The sequence below is a fragment of the Sycon ciliatum genome, chromosome 6 (genome assembly GCF_964019385.1).
Source record: "Sycon ciliatum chromosome 6, ocSycCili1.1, whole genome shotgun sequence".
In the NCBI taxonomy this organism is placed as follows: domain Eukaryota; kingdom Metazoa; phylum Porifera; class Calcarea; order Leucosolenida; family Sycettidae; genus Sycon; species Sycon ciliatum.
Genome location: NC_088648.1, coordinates 21,219,046 through 21,236,576, shown reverse-complemented (window position 1 = coordinate 21,236,576; position 17,531 = coordinate 21,219,046). Strand labels below are relative to the sequence as shown.

Here is a 17,531-nt window from a genome sequence, read left to right as displayed (position 1 = left end):
TGGAGGCAAAGGGGAATGTCGTGAAAGTGATGTTGGTACGAGTGACGGCCAGTTTATGTAGCCGGATGTTATCTACTCAATGCTCTGCTTGTTTCATGGAGAGATGTATGTGGGAGAGACAGCGATGTATCAGGGACTGCTTTGAACAGCATTACAGAGAAGACAGAGTATGCGGCACCCACAAAGCCCTGGGGAGAGCACCATGCATTTCACCAGCTGGCACATCATCCAGTGGGGTGATGGGAATGGTGTTGGTGAAATAATACCAATCTGCAAACTAATTATCATGCTGATGCACTAGAGACAGGTAAGAACTATTGCTTACCAACTTGGCCGTCCGCCCGTGTCACCTGACCCTGGTACTGCCATTCCTGCGCCTCACGGTCATCAGTGATGCTAGCGCTGGACGCCAAGCGGTCGATTTCAGTCAATACTGCTCGCCGTTGTTCTGAGCAAGACCAAAGCAGAACCGGGACGATAAAAACTGAAATTAATTTGAAATTTCTAGCGGACAGCATAATTATTACATTGGGTAGAAGTCACCTTGCCCTCAAGTTCATATGCGAGTCATGGCTTAGTGCACACGATGTACTTGCAATGTGCAAGATCAATGAGAGAGTAAAACCTACACTAACGTATGTCTCCAACTGTGGGAAAATGCAATCACTAGGACAATGCACATACTGCTATGTGTAGATTGAATGCATATTTTGTCCTCTTTTTCCATGATAACATTGGCTTCAGGTCCGGGTTCAAACACTACACCAGTAGATAAAAGAGAGGGATAAGCTGCATGTTATTTTTGACGTAACGCGTTATTTGGCCCACGCGTTGGAAAACAACGTGAGAGACCTGCAGCTCACGTCGAGGACCCGTTTGACGTAGAATTGCACATCACGTCAAAATTTAACGTGCAGTTAGCCTCTCTCCTAGCCCTGTGCCTACCTTCTCCCATGTTCCGCATGCTCAGCAAGTCTACGTTCACAGGCGAGGTTGGCTGTGGTACGTGGATGGGTTTCTTTCTCTTGTCGAGGACGGTCTGTGACACGCGCATTCGTGCCACATCCTCGGCAGTGTGGACCACCCGTTGACGTTCCGGTGCTGAGAACTCTTTCATCAGGTCTACTACTTTATTGCAGTCTTTTTGGCATTCCGGAGAAACTGGAGACCACACACGCATGCGCCACCAAACATACCGGTAGAAGGACAACAAATTCAGTTGTAAACATGCTTGGCTAAGGCCTGCAGCTTCTTCAGCCAGAGTGTACAACACCACAAGACACGGCTACGCAGTACAGCCGCTGGTGTTTGGATATCCTGGAAAAGGCCAGCTCTCCATGGGTCCTTGGAATCCAAAACCTTCTGACATGTGGCCATCTTGTGTCCCACTCGGAGCCCATGCCTATTGTTCCCCATCCCAACGTATCCCAACCCAATGCGTCCCAACACCTTCCTCTGCCCAACTTCCCCTGCCCAACTTCTGGTAGGTTCCACATTTCACAATAGAGTCAGCTGAAGCCAGGGGAGTTTAGTGGCTTGCCCAAGTTGGCATTGAGGCTGGAACACCAGGGTCCTCACTTCTTCTTTTCCAAACATGAACGTTTCTCAGATTGTCACCCAAGTACTAATGGTATCCAACAGTACTTGCTGTACATGTGATACAATTATGTGAGTGTCTCTCAGTCACCTGACTGATACAATTTCTACTTACCTGCAACAAAGGTATCCACTGACTTCATGTCATCTAGGAACTTTGAAAAGTTTTCTTTAGGTTCGGTGCTACGCACAATACTACAGAAAGTGTGGAAAGTCTCAGCTGTACCCCTGCTCAGCATATCGAGGAGAAGCTCATTGTGTTTGGCAGAATCGTCTACTGCCATCAATTCCTTCTTCTGCGTATCGGAGATCAAACCTTTTCCCCGGCATTCCATGCGGATTGTGCTGCAGCTGAGCGTTGCTTGGAGGCGTGGGATCCACTCGCGAAACACTTGACTTGACCATGGCCCTGTGTTGCCCGCTTGGCTCTGCAAAGGCAACATACATATACACAGCGACACGAGCATGAAATTAAGAACCGACCGGCACACGGGCAGTTCAATTCCGCCTCCGTAGGCAAATAGCCAGCACCCTTCCGCTGCAGAAGAAAACTAGCAGCAAATAGCCGGTAGAAACCTGCATGTGTGATTTACGGCAAGCAGTTTGTTAATGCAGAACATCTACACTACACTTTCAGACGTGTAAAACTCTTTTCTCACTGGTGGGATTTGTGTCAATACGCAGTGAAAGTCCAGTATAAACTAAAAAATACCCTTGAAAAAGTGTGGCACGCTGCCTAAAGAGTACTTCGTGCGCAGGGTGCAGAGCTTCTGCGTATGGCAGAGAGAGGATCCAAGTCGAAAAATATTTTGACTCAAAGTTTCATTGTGTGTTTCGTTTATTTTTTTGTACATGGACATACATACGCTCTGGCTTGCTTTCGCAATAAAAAGGCCAGGTTCGCCCCTTGGAAATTGCTCTGACGATGGGTGACTGGCCCGAAACGTCACTAATTTTTCCAACATCACAACAAAGAATTTTTAATGCAGCGCAGGCACAGATTGTGAAAAGTAATTGAATAGAGCGGTTGTCAGTTGACAAACCCCCTATTCTTCAAAAATACAGTTGCGTGATGTCTACAACTTTCTTAGTCAAAGTTTCATGCCGAAGCAATCATCAGACAAGTTGACAAACAAGTCGTCTGATGATTGCTACTGCATGACACTTTGAGTCACAAAATTTTCCACTAGGATCCTCTCTCTTCCCTATTAAAAAAATGTAAATTATCGTGTCCGTCCCCGAAGGGAAATCACGACAGCCGCTAACACCCAGTAAACCCTTTTTAAATTTTTCTCATAGGAACTGTGTGTCGCTCCCTAGGTGGTAGCTGGTTTTTCCCCTGCTGACTTGAATTCTGGATGGCAGTCATGAGTCAGTCAAGTGAGAATTTAAGTCGGCAGGAAAAACGCGAGCTCCCACATAGGGAGCAGCACACTATCAGTCCCCAAGTATTGCGGGAGTAACTTCAACCTCTTCTTCACAGGAAGAGATATTTCGTACGAAAGTTATCGGATATGAAGTAATAGTTTTCAGCACCTTGCTTTATAGTATAAAGGGAAAATACGGCTGCCAACATCGAAATCTCACTTCTTGTTCTCTGCTGACTGCCGAGTTGAATGGGGTTTGTTCGAGGATGCTCCCTGCGTCCTATATCCCCTTCGTACGAGGAAGCTCCCTTCTTCCTACATCCCAATCAAATCTGCGCACCTCTGCCAAAGCGCAGCGAGCTCCCCTTACTAGAAAGGGGTTTGTGCAAAACATTTACTGGAAGCGCTGTTTTGCCATGGACGACAATCACGGACAAAACGACATGCTAACAAGCTGTAGTCTTCGGGGTGCATAATCGAATGATGATGATCCGAGAAGGCTGCAACACGTCACACAACTTTAACTACCAATGGTAGGGAGTTCAATTGAAAAACAAAATAGTCACAGAAGTAAATGCAAGTACGTATGTGGGCCATGTGGTTTCCGTCCAGCACTGCACTATCTGGTGCGTACATGGTGATACAGGATGTGTGCACGCACGCCGCGCGCGCCTACTTGTAAAAGTCACACGTTTTCACCGTCACTGCTTCTACAGTGTGCGCGCAGTTCACTCGATATTTGTTGTCAACCACCAGGAAATCGCCGTAGGCTGGTTTCTGTGATCATTTTCCTTCTATCGTGATAAAGCGCGAGCCTAAATGTTCTAGAATCCTCTTGTTTTAGACTAATTCGAGGCCGTTGAAAACGAAAATCGGGTGTTCCTCGCTAGGCCGAGTACGCATCTGGTCGAAATTAGTACTTCGAAGTGCCTCCGCGCTTCGCGCGGAGGCATTATTGTTGGAAGCAAGGCATGTGTGGCACCATTGGAAAGGTAGTGACCTCAGCTATCCAAAAAATAGCATCGACAATGCCGAAAAGGCCGCGGAAGAAGATACTTGGGCCTCGAATTGCATCCCGAACTGCTGCCACGAGGCGCCCATTCACTTTGTACAGGCGAGCTGTGACTGCATTTTTCGCTTTTCGGCGACCGGACCTGAACTCCCTACCATTGGACCACAACCTCATGTCACTCTTCAACATCAGACTGGTGATATTCACCACTTACGAATGCACCAGCGAGTAATTCAACTGCATTATCATCATGAAGAAATGCCTCGACCTCTTCAAAAGGGCAAAACACACTCCTACGTCAGTCATCTGGACCCCGTAGTTACGGGCACTTCGGTCTACCGGACACCCTTTGGGTGAGTTTCAGTGGAGACACTTCTTCTACCCTTTTGTCACCTTTGGTGGATTTATTGACACCACAATTATGCATCTATATCTATGGTTTCTCCCCATCAAAATGTTTGTGATTTGGAGTTACGGACAGTTCAACATTACGGGTAGTGTCCGGTCCCGGACCGCCCGGACAAACGAGGTACAAATGTATAAGGCTGATGCAACTGCCGTCACTATTGTAGCAGGGGTCACAGCAATGACTTGCTGACTTGCTGACCGCACGTGCGCCCAGACAAGTGTTAGGTAGGTCATCATCTCCCAAACATTCCCCATACATCCTTTGCCTAGGTATCCCGCACCCCGTATTTCTGTGACACCCTTCGTTACTCTGGCCTGGGTAGCTGCTCGCGCGCCCATATTTGCCATAGCTACCCAGGCAGGCACAGTGGGTGCATTTCATTACACACTTGAATCGATCCATGAATGGAATCTCGCCGTTCGATTTCATGTCATGAGCCCTGGAAGGGTGACAGTAAGGGACCGCCCAGGCTCGAAGCCCACAGGAGGCAGTGATACGATGTACCGTGCCGTCTCTCTATTTACTACTAGTCCCTTGATCACATGATACAGCATGGACTGTACACTCATACCTCATTTATCCGGGCACTGAAGTTCAGTCTACGGGCCCCCTTTCAGGTGAGCTAAACTACTCCTTTGCTACTTTTATTGGAAATAGTAAGATCACATTTCATATCTTTATGGCCTCTCCCAATCAAAACGTTGGTGATTCGGTGCTATGGGCAGTGCCCAATCCCGATCGCCCTCTAAAATACACAAGGAGTGTGGTCTGATATAGGCTCCACTCTCTACAGACTTCATTTTCGCATTACAATAATTATAAGCTCTAGCATAACGCACTGTGACTCCTGTCATTTATAATTATGTCTCTTACCAGAGAGTTTGGCTGGGGAGGCGTTGCTGAATCTCCTGTTGCCTTCTTGGTAACCGGCTCGCGTCCAGTCAGAGATCGAGCAATGGGCTTGGCAGTTAAGCTCTCTGTTGGCAGCACTGACCGCTGGACTTGCTGCACAGCATGTCCGCCTGGGTGTTTGCCACCAGCTATTGCTTGGCTCCTGGCCAAGGTAGCTGCCCTGGCACCGGCTATGGACATTTGGCGATGTTTTGGCTTTGGGTCTTGATTTAGGGCCGGTCTGACTGTTTCGTACCTATTCGATTCAAAACTAGATGCTAGTGTGGAGACACTAGCAGACCTGGACGGAGCAGCTTGTCCAGGTTTCGGAGAGGGCTTGGGATCAGCTGGGGCAGATGTCGCCGCCTCAGTGCCATCTGGTTGGTTACCGCCAGCCGCTAGTCGTGCGTGGTCACAGAGCGGTGGTCGTGAAGGAGACACAGGATCAGAAGTCACTACCGGCTGCACTCTGTGACCTGTAGTGGGATCCTTAGTTTCCACTGTTCTTGCTGTGTTGTGGGGAGTGACGGGCTTTGGGCGAGTGGGAGGCCGGGGGGCTCGACTGGTTTTCAAAGGTAGACTTTCAGCCGATTTCCCTTCCTGACCGGCTGAATTCAAGGCCGCTATCATTGCAGAGACGCCGGTGGGATTGGCGGGAGATGCGTGAGTGGCCTGGGGTTTAACAACAGACTTTGGTTTGGGTGCTATGGCTGGCGGAGACCGAGTTGCTTGGCTAGGTGTTGGTGGTGGGTTCCCGGTGAACCGGGCTGGTTGACGTCGAGTTACTTTATTTGCTGCACCTTCATTGCCTGTGTTAGAGAGGACATAGAGAACAGGAAATAGCCGAATCATTTCACAGCCTCGCAAAATGCCTCCTTGCATGCACACACACCCACACACACACCCACACCCACACCCACACCCACACACACACACACACACACACACACACACACACACACACACACACCGTGACAAGCACCTTTGCAAAACTTCAACGCAGGTTGGTGCCATCAATATGCACTGTACAGATATGTAGTAAAGCAACTCAGGGACATGCAGTATTGTCTGTACATGTACAGGCAGGTGTGTAGCTCCTCTATAGTCAGTATAGTCCGGTCAGTACACCAGAAAATGGTCGTCATAGCTACTACATAGTCTTAACAGGCAAAATGGAGGCTATGAGGTTGCCGGTGGCACATGGTCACCACACCACAGATGGCCGAGCTACGCCCCGTATATACAATTCTGTGCGTGTCTCTCAGTCACCTGACTGATAAAGTTTCTACTTACCTCCAACAAAGGTATCCACTGACTGCATGTCATCTAGGAACTTTGAAAAGTTTGCTTTAGGTTCGGTGCTACGCACAATAGTACAGAAAGTGTGGAAAGTCTCAGCTGTACCCCTGCTCAGCATATCTAGCAGTCGGTCATTGTGTTTGGCAGAATTCTTTATCGCCATCAATTCCTTCTTCTGCGCATCGGAGATCAACCGCTTGGCACAGCATTCGACACGAATTGCATCGCAGCTGAGTGCTGCTTGGAGGTGTGGGATCCACTTGCGGAACATCTGGCTTGACCATGGCCATGAGTTGACCGCGTAGTTCTGCAATAACAACATACAGAGTGCATACACTAGACCTTGGCGGATAATGCTCGAAAAAATGGGTAGATTCTGCCTTGAAAAGCAGTGAAATTGGCAGAATAATACAAAACTTATGGCAGGCACTTCACCTTGCCTTGAATTCTGCTCCATTTCTTTATCCACATACCAAACATGCATGAAAGCATCCCGATAAAGTACCAAATTCTGAAGACAAAAATTCTGCCTGCAGTATCTGCCAAGGGCTAGCATACCATGAGCTGAGAATCACAGAAGCTGCCAGAAAGTTATGACCAGGGAGTCGTAAAATACCGGTATTTAACAACTCCCTGGTTACGACCAGTACTTAGCAGCATACCTCGCGCCATGCATGTTCTATTTTCTTTTCCTGGCACTGAGATCTGTGCTGTGTTGATCAAGTGTTCATCGGGGACGAGACAGCCCTGGCTAGCTGCCGATATACTTGTATGGGCTTATTGCTTGCGTTTGGCCACTGCCATTTCAGGGGCCTGGTTGGCTGAGGTAGGCCACATTGAAGCGTTACTGTTCGCTGAAGATAATCAATAATACCAGATGGCCCTTTACACGTATTGGCACAAGTTTTAACCATACAATGATAGCATGGAGCGGGTACATGTGTGTGTGTGTGTGTGTGTGTGTGTGTGTGTGTATGTGTGTGTGTGTGTGTGTGTGTGTACGTGCATGCGTGTGTATATATTGTATGTGTGTGTTTGTGTGTGTGTGTGGGGGGGGGTGTGTGTTTGCATGTGCGAGTGTACATGCGCATGCAAACATGTGTGTATGTGTGTGTGTGCGTGTGTGTGTGCACGTGCGTGTGATTGCGAGCATGTGTGTATGTGTGTGCACACTGTAAGATGTCTTTGAGACAACATTTTCAGAATTTGGCAAAGCAATGACGTGTGGACAATTCATACCTCTGCAGCTGCAGCCATGACTGCGACAAGAACAAAAGTCACGGACGTCGATCACCATCTGTTGTACATGTACACACAATAAACCACACCAAAATAAACGTGGCACATCATGAGTGATGTAGAAATGGATAACATTCTTCAAGGGGAAGTTAAGGCTAAATTAAAATTTCACCAGTTGTAGTCTTCGGGGTGCTGAGTCGAATGGTCTTGGTTCCGAGGAAGCTGCGACGCTCCCTTCCTGCTTTAATCCCAATCGAACTCGCGCACTTCCACCGAAACTGGGTGACCGCGATTGGCCCATATGTTGTAGTCTTTTGGCCGCTGAGTCGACTGGTTTTGGTCCGAAAAGGCTGCGATGCAGCGTTCGGCCCTTATTCCCAATCGAATATGCTTGAACAAGCGGTCACGTTCTCCTGCGTACACCAGTCACCTGGTCACCGTGCCTGCAGGGTACAACTTACTAGCCTGTTTGACCTGTTTGGGGTGTAGTCCTGTCACTCGAGTTGAACTCGAGTTGAACCTTGGTGCGAAACTTGTTGCCTGCTGGCGCTGTGACCAGGTGACTTGGGCACGCAGGAGCACGTGACCGCTTGTTCAACCATGTTCGATTAGGAATAAAAGAGGAGCGCTGCATCGCAGATTTCTCGGACCAAAACCAGTCGACTCAGCGTCCAAAAGACTACAACACATGGGCCAATCGCGGTCATTCGTGCTTTTTTAAGAACGAAATGGCGCTTTTAGTGAAATTTTGAATACAAATCCCCATCTAGTAGGGCGCAGTCACCCAGTTTCGGTGGAAGTGCACGAGTTCGATTGGGCTTAAAGTAGGAAGGGAGCGTCTCAGCTTCCTCGGACCACGACCATTCGACTCAGCACCCTGAAGACTACAACTGGTGAAATTTTGACTTCAGCCTTTTAAAAAGGGGAAGTCCGGTGAAAAATTTAAATTTCACAGTCCGGGGAGTTCGGGGCGCTGAGTAGATTAGTCTTTGTCCGAGGAGGCTGCGGCCTATGGTTCGTCAGATACGCCCAATCGAACATGTGCGAATTTGAGCGCGCATCACCCAGATCCAGGTGATGACGTCACAGAGTGCAGCCAGGTAGCCACACCATCTAGTTGTGTACAAAATGGCCATATTCGGAGCGCGTTCGATTGGGGAACCGTTTGTCGCAGCTTCTTCGGACCAAGACCACTCGATTCAGTGTTACAAACACTACGTACCCTGTGATTTTCAGCTCGGTAAACCTCGAGGTTATACCATATTTTAGCCGTTTCCGAGTTGGACTTTTTCCGTCGGCATGCACTGGCCTCTACGGCTCTAGCAATGCGCTGCGTGCATGCTAGATGTAGAGTAGTCAACAAACTCATCACACACGGAACTACTCCCGCACTGCCATGCTGGGGTAGCTACAAGACTCAGAAAACTAGTCAACACACGAACTTGCTATGTACTGTACTACACTCGTATCAGTCGTATCGTATCAGTCGTATTGTACAGTCATGTAGTCAGAGAACGTGCGTTTCTCCTTGCCGGTGCCGGTGGATGTGCTTTGAGAAAGAAAATTTTAGTTTTCCGCTTCCGCCTCATTATTTTATGCTACAGCGATGAGTGCACAACCGTGGCAAGTGACAAAACAGCGAACAGCTCCCGGACCTAGAACTTTCAGATCCCGTAGCGGTGCGATCGAAGAGTCGTGCCAGTGATTCAAAGAGCCTGCACTGTTCTCCAATTGAGTACTCCGAAATGTGCCAAGTTATAATTTCGCAACAAAACATCACCATGTGGCAGGCTACTGGAGTCTAGGCGAATCGGTATGGAACAACATTTAGAGCACTCGCATCAGTCTTCTCCATTTTGGCGACTCTGCTCTCCAGCGATCTGATAATTATATCAGCCTCGTCTGCAATAGCTGCTGCTTCTTCATCCGTCGGAAACTCAGTAGCGCTCACTCTTGACGGCCCGAGCGGCCATTTCCTCAGCTGAATACCGAGGTTCTCAGCCCCAGGCCGAACTCATGAAGGTCAGCCATGGCTGCATCCTCACTGTCACAAGGATTTACAGGGGCGTCACACACGGTACGACCACTACGACCATGGTCGTACCACTTTTCGTCCAGGATGGTCCACCCAATTCATCCGAAAAAGCAATAAAAAAATTCAAGGATCTTCGGACTTGTACAAAACATCGCAACTGTTACTTTCATTGCAAGAAGCATACAGACTTGATGCCTAGCACTAGCAGCTAGCTATTGGCCAAGACTCCAGGCGGCTATCCATTTCGATAGGCGGTTGGAGTCACGGGTAGAGACAACCAGACGATGGATTCCTCACGTACGCATCCCCAAGCTCTACCATGTTACAATGGCGATCAGCACATCAAGAGACACTACATGTATGTCACTTGTCAGCTACAACATAATTATTCTTTCCACAACGACACCTACCTAGTACCTCTGGCTCCTGACGATCTACTGCAAGCGGATTCGAAAATGCATTACACCCGCGAACGCAGCGCTTGTCAACGGAAAAGGGAAGCGCTTCATTCTCCGAAGCTGAAAAGTGTTTGGACTGCTGCTCCACGGCGGCAGAATATTCTGCAGCTGTTCACCGACCCGCTCACCCTATATTATAACGATTTACGATCGTTTCGTTCCCCGAGTTTTCTGGTAGCAGCAACAAGAATTGCGTCCGCGACGACAGGACGAAAGTCTCTCGCAAACTAAAGTCCTGTTGCCACGAAGACAGAGAAGATTCCGCAAGGGCTTTCTTCTGCTTCCAGTGTTGTAGCTCTCCGGTCCACTGGCAGATCTTTCAATCCCACCGAACAAAAAAAAAGGATCTTCTTCTCTCTCTAAAAACAACTAAAATTACTTCGCGACTGTCCAGGCCGGCCGTGTACATAGTGCACGCGACGCAGCAGACTTTTGCAGGACACGACATACGTTTTTGCACAGCGGCTGGCGCTAGAACGCGCAGCCGGCTTCTACTTCGGATTTTGCGATTTTTTCGAGGGCAATGGCCCTGAATCATTGAATGGGTTCCTTTTGCCTTGCTTGGCTACCTACGATGTACAGAAAATACAAAAAAATCCATGAGAAGTATGTTTTTGGAGCTGGGGTGGGGTTGTCTAATAAGTTCTAGGGGAACCCTCCCTTGCGGCTGTAGAGTGCTAAAACGTGGCCTGGTAGCCGAAAAATCCTTACACCCCAGGACCCCCGGTCGTACCGCTCAAAGCCACCCTGTGACGCCCTTGATTTACGTCTCCGGGGTCGCTTGCACCACCTTCTATCGGTCGCCAAATCATTCGAAATAGCACTGACACTATTGCTTTCATGCACTCCTTTTGACCTAGCTGCACGCTATGACGTTGCGGAGGGTGTAGCGCGGCCGCATGACGTCATGGCACAGCCCCCGAAACTCAGTTTTTCAAACGGAAATATCTCGAGAACGCTTTGTCGGAGACACGTGGGACCAACACCATTCGACTCAGCGCCCGAAACTCTACTGACCCTGAAATTTAAATTTTTCACCGGACTTCCCCTTTAACTTCCCCTTTCAGAATGGTTTCAGCAGGTGCAGATTCCAAAGAAACCCTAAAACATAAAAAGCGCTTCACACTTTTGTTTCAGTGGAGGCAAGGTTCCAAGAGTGTGCACTGAACATTGACAAGAGTGCATCACCCCCAAGAATAGGCAGCTCCCGTATACAGTTTTGTCCCAACAGAATTTCAAGTTGACCGCATTGTTTTGATGCAATGCTCCTCTTGCCAGAATGATTTACGGCGTTTGTACAGCTTATCAAACCATCAAACATTTTTCGTTGCGCTATTTTGTACTACATGTAGCTAAAGTCCAGGATATGTTTGATAGTCCGCGCACATTGCATCAGAATATGACGCCATCGAATACCCGACCGAATGGCCGTTTTCGTTTGGGGATTTCATGTAGGGTTTCTCGTAGCCACGCGGCGCTTCTTTGGAAATGATTGGTTCCATTGTGAATGTTTTGCCTTTGGAATGTTTCTTCACGCCCCGTGCGTTCATTTCGCCCCAAACCTGGCCATGCAGAGGAGGAAGACGAGGCAGCAGGCGCTAGGCCCGTAAATTACTGCCTGGAAGATATTATTTTGGCCAAAGCTTGCTGTTGGCGTTTTCGATTTCTTGGATACGACAGCTCTTGGCTAAAACTGGACCTTGGACGGTCTTTCTTGGACATCAACATGGGACGTACCACATTAGGCGTGGTGGTCATGGACGTATCGCCATCGCTTTCAGCCGGACTCTTCTGCTGCCTGAAACCAATGGCGAAAGTAAAAACTTCATCGCAGCGGCAGCTACTGCTCTGCTGAAAGTGCGAATACAAATAATTACTTCGCCAATCCTCTTGTGCACTTGCAATTTTCAATGCGACCAAAACGATTCGCTTGTCAGTTCCTTTGTCCAGGCGTACTCCACAACGAGGAAAATAAAATTTGTGAAGGCAAGAGGCAAGATACGAATCTCAACTCGCTTGAGGCAAGCCGCCAAGAGAACGACGACTTTTGTGACGAAATACCTTCGTTGCGTTTGTTTTGAGTGCGACATGTTCATCTTCCTCGGACACGACACAAAGTTTTGAGCCACGTGTCACGATTACTATGGGAACAGCATAGATGTATGCTTGGTTCCGTGATGTCCTATCTAGGACATCTCCAGGACTGATGTACTGTCGTGGACATGGAAATCCAGTCGCACGTCTAGCGGCCCCAGGGCACTGGCCATGCAGCCGTGGATAAGCGGAACGTGCATTACTAGTATGTGATGCAGCGCAGCGTGCTGGTCGCACCGTACGCACTGAGGGCGCCGGCCCCGGTCCATCGACTGGATTTCCATGTCCACTACAGTACAATCATGCACTATCACACAGTGACAAGGTTTCACATGGTAGATCTACAGCTTGTATGGTGTTTTGAGTTTCAGACGCCCTTCCGTGCAAACGACCGTGATTACGTGCCCGAATAAAAGACCAGTGGGTGTAACCTTGCTTTATTTATTTATTATTTCGACCAGTCGGCTACCATACTTCTTTGTTCCTCTTGGAGGCTAGACAAGGGGAAGAAGCCATGTAGGGGAGCGAGCCCGCCTTTAGGCATCGGGACTGGAGTTACAGCTGGCTCGACTCGACTGTACTGAGTGAAGAGAACCCACACCTATTCACCTATTCACCTATTCACCTATTCACCTATTCACCTATTCACCGTACTTTACTCGCAATGAATCGCAGTACACAAGCAAAATAGTCATTTAGTTGTTGAGACGATCACAGTAGCATGAGCCATGCATACCCGTTACCTTGGTTACCGGTGCACTGCGGCCACTTCAGGAAACGAGAACAAACAACAATACCCAATAATAATAATAATAATAATAATGACAGTTCGCATTTCACTCATTGCATGAGGTCAACGCATCTGTTAACAATTTCGAGCCAAGCAGCTCTATCAGAAGCAGATTGCACAGCATCCAGAAGCGACAGATTAATGCATTGTAAGTCTTTCTTGACAACGTCGATCCATCTCAGACGGGGTCGTCCTCGGGGTCGTCGTATGTCTGTTGTGTTGATTGACATTAGGAGGGCTTGGAAAGAGGACGATTCTTCGCCTTCCCTCACTACATGGCCGAACCACAGCAGTCTCCGTTGCCTGCAGACTTGGGATAGTGGGGTCTGCTCGGTTCTGGCATACAGCGCTGTGTTCGAGATTCGTTGTGGGTACGTGATACCAATGATGGTACGTAGTTTCTTCCGGTGCCATACATTGACGACGTCGGTTAATGTTTGCGATAAGGTCCAAAGCGCACAGTTATACAGTAAGACAGGCAATATCAGGCAGGAAAACATACACAGCCTGGAATTCAGGTTGTGGCGTTTCCATGGAATGCTTGCAAATGCCCGATTTGCAGCAGACACTCTGGCTGCTATGTCTTCTGCTGTGCCTAGCATACTCCCCAGCAGCTTCACCGATTTCCAGGAATCATCTTCCTTGGTCACAGTAAAATATTGAGTTTTTGCCACGTTCAGCTTCAGATTGTCATCCGAGAAAACGGGTTCACACACACGGACGGTTTCTTCCACAGATGATCGCTCGTTCTGATGGGCAGTGGTGTCGTCTGCGTATTGTGTGAAAGTTGCTGGTAGGTCTGACGCGGGTAGAGCTTGCTCTCGGATCTTACGCATGGAACCTTCGGCGTAAGTTATAAACATTATTGGTGACATCGGGTCACCCTGGACGACGCCGATGTTCGTTGGAAATGGTTTGCTTAGTTGTTTACCAAGCTTCGTGCGGGCTGTTGTGTTTGATACTAGGACTGCAGTGGTGGACGTTGGTGCGCCAGCAGTGGCTAACCTCTCCAGAGCAACCTGACGAATGACAGTGTCAAACGCACCACTGAAGTCCAATAGTGCCGATGAATATGACCAGTCGCCAAGTAGTGCGCGCTCACACATCGTCCTGGCGTAAAAGACACCATCCGTGGTCGATCTGCCAGGGCGGAAACCAGCTTGGCTCTCTGCCACATATGACTGCACATGGAGTGTGTGTCGTCGGGTGAGTATTGACGTCAAGATCTTACGGACGACAGAAAGGAGCATAACGGGGCGGAGCATAACAATACCCAAGAACAGAACAAAACTGGCCAACCACTTACCCAGAATCACTGGAGCACCATGACAAACGGGGACGATGAACGTCCAGCGGCGAGCGCTCCTGCAGCCAGGAGTCACGGTTTGCTTGAATCCTGGACACGACTTTGAACGTCGTGGGCGGATAAGCTGTACCGGTTCTCTACGTCGTGATGGTATGGAGCAGTCGAATGGAGCCTCCGAGCCACTAGAAAACTAATTATAAGTACTTCGATGAAACCCTTTGGCCAACACACAGAGTCTTACACAGCCTGCACCCAAACAAACTTCGACACGAAGCAGCAGACGGCCAAACTAACACCACCTCGCTGCCTACAACAACTAGTCCACACTGGCTGTAACACAAAGTAGTTACATGAAAAAATGGAGAAACTACAGCTAACGCTGCAGTGAAATATTTCACCACGAAGCTCCAGTGAGGAAAATTGATGGGGCACGTTTCGCCGAGGTGAGCAACCGCGTAGCTAGATGATTTACAGCTTGAAAGTGCTACGTCACTCCATAGCAATGGCATAGCAACAATTTGAAAAATTCGAAAACTGGATCCACCTGGATCCAGTTTTTGTATGGATCCAAGCACATTTCAAGCGGTCTCACTCACAGCAAGGTGATGTTGCCAGTGAAACTGACTGATTTGGCTAGTGGGGGCGGGGTGACAACTGGTGGCGAAGTAAAAGTTCCACCTGCATACGACATGACCGGGTTGCTATAGCAAAGTCACACCTTAGTGGATCCAAAATAGAAATCTGATGTCAATTTACTACTCCCAGGCCGTTTTTGACGTCATCACTTTCAAGCCCTAGTATCAGACTATTGAAGCAGCGAATGAGCTAGCCGTGCGTGAGGCCCGATGGTGGCCGGGTGGGTAGATCTACGGGTCCGTGTCACGTTTTGTGGATGTCATGCCTGTATTTAGAAAAGCGATCCCGTCAGCTTTTGTTTACTACAATAGTCAATACCGTGCTATAGTGCTGTATAACAGATCATGATAACGGTCATACAACCTCTGTCCGCAGAACTGGATGTCCAGGCAGTCATGTATATGTATGGGGCTGTTAAGTGATGACGTCACAGTTCCTTCGATACGCATAGCAACGATCCCACTGGGGACAAACAAAAGTAGCGTCGTCTCCACCGAACCAGTTGTCAGTGGCAACATATAGGAATCGTGTACATAATTTCTTCGTTTCTTCTTTGCTGTTTTCAGTAAGTGTTTTGTTTTCTCTTTGTCCTTGATCTCGACGGCGTTGTCGTGCTCATTACCTTACTGAGACGTCTCTTGTGACTGTAGCCAGTGTCACGGAGGATTTTATTGGCGTGACGAGGTAGATCGCCGAGATCGAGCGTGAAAAACGCTCTGCATTAGTAGCTCCTGTAGAATGTCTTCTGGGATGGCGTATCCATGGTGAACAAAGCCAAGGTGCAAGACAGCATAAGAGATCGTGTAAACGATGTGAACTCCAAAAGGTAAGCTCCTGAACAAGTGGAAAGATATGTGTATTTACAAACTCTCTCTACATCCATCAATTGCCGCTATGCATTGCATTTTGTCTTCGCAGATAATCTGGACAAATAAATTATAGTGCAATCGTGCTTGGGACCCATCCCAATGTCATCACATGGCTGTGGTGACTAGTGTATACCTGGGAGAGTTTTTCCTCAACTGAGACGGAGTGTAGGTGGATGGATTATGAGAAATGCGAAGATGTGGAGTAAGTTGTGTCGAAGAAATGTGTAATAAAATAAAATTTACTTTACACCGTGCTCAAACATACACTGTACATGTACATGTAACATGATCAGTAATGATTCCATCTTCATATCTCCGCAACAGGTACGCCATACGCACCGAATACATGGTGTGTGTGCACCCGCGCGTGTACATGCACACATTCTCATGCGTGGCCGAGTTGGCCGGATGAACAGACCACGCATTTGCACGAGGTGTCCGTCATGTCGTTGGAGTGCTGTACTTTATGACTTTATTCCAAAATAGCATATCTTGCCCTGTCAAATGGAGTTTGTGTCTATGCTCAGCGGGTATCGGCCCTATCGGGCTATGATGCCACACTGCAGTCAGCGCTGGAATTAAAATAGCACTTCATGGATTATTTTAACTAATTTCCTTTGCGTTTACTTTGTTGAGCCCGTGGTTTCATTTCTGTGTTCTGTTATGGTTGGCCTCTGGAAATAATCGGAGTGGATGTCATTTTTGTCATATGTGTGTGCCTTGTGCAACAGGTTCAAGGCTAGATGCACTTCACATTCGGCGTGCGATCTCGGCGTCTGGGACCTGATAACGTCTTGGTTGGATGGGTAATCAAGGATGATACTACTCGGCACACCAATGTACATGTCAATGTAATTTTTACTTTTTCAGAGCTGCACTATTTATGTCTTGATGCTTACTTCGGTGCTAGCGTGTTTCCCCGGATTATTTCTATCATGCGTGTTCTTGGGCTGAGCGACCACATGCACAAGTGTGCAGCTATAGCCCTGTGTATCTTTGGCGACACTTTGTTCTGCAATGCATGTACCTTGTAACAGTATGTGCTTGCACTGCTTTGTGTGGCCTGCGTATTTCAGGACTATTCAGTGCATTAGACCCAGGTTGGTTTGGTTGCCGGATGATCTCTTGTTGCAACGCTCTGTGTTTTGTATTCATCAATTTTTGGGCTTGAGAATTGAGCTGGTGTGTGGTTCCCAATATGAAAACATCATGCTGGTGCTCTGTGTTTCGATTATCGACTGTCTGAGCAGTCACGATTCATTACCAGAACGGTCAATACTGTAGTCTCTTCACGTGTTTGTCTTTTTGTGTTTTCGCCGGGGGAATTAGCGGTGACGCTGCACGTAGAACGGCAAAGTTGCATCACTGCACGACCCTGCCTCTGCATCTGACTTCATTTCCCAGGATCTGGTGCAGATACACCAGACAGTCACTTCCTGTAAACACGCAAACAGCAAAAGAAGAGATGCCGCAAATCAGGAAAAACCATTGCGGAAAATATCGAGTAGATCATACACCATTCAATAATCT

General features: G+C 48.2%; 1 protein-coding gene across 1 annotated transcript; it reads right to left on the bottom strand.

Annotated features, from left to right (window-relative positions):
- Nucleotides 1-1,054: 1,054 nt before the first annotated feature.
- Nucleotides 1,055-14,870, bottom strand: LOC135819657 (ribonuclease E-like). The gene is made up of 5 exons (XM_065332906.1): nucleotides 14,497-14,870; nucleotides 7,814-7,871; nucleotides 6,569-6,881; nucleotides 5,258-6,084; nucleotides 1,055-2,024 (listed from the first exon to the last, which is right to left on the bottom strand). Exons 2-5 carry the CDS (start codon nucleotides 7,829-7,831, stop codon nucleotides 1,704-1,706), a joined length of 1,479 nt encoding a protein of 492 aa, XP_065188978.1. The 5' UTR covers nucleotides 7,832-7,871; nucleotides 14,497-14,870; the 3' UTR covers nucleotides 1,055-1,703.
- Between the last annotated feature and the right edge of the window lie 2,661 nt (nucleotides 14,871-17,531).

Coding starts and splice junctions, on each gene's coding strand:
- LOC135819657 (XM_065332906.1), bottom strand. Junction 6,085..6,568: donor AGTGGATACCTTTGTTGGAG/GTAAGTAGAAAC, acceptor TCTCTAACACAG/GCAATGAAGGTGCAGCAAAT. Junction 2,025..5,257: donor CTCCCCAGCCAAACTCTCTG/GTAAGAGACATA, acceptor TTGCCTTTGCAG/AGCCAAGCGGGCAACACAGG.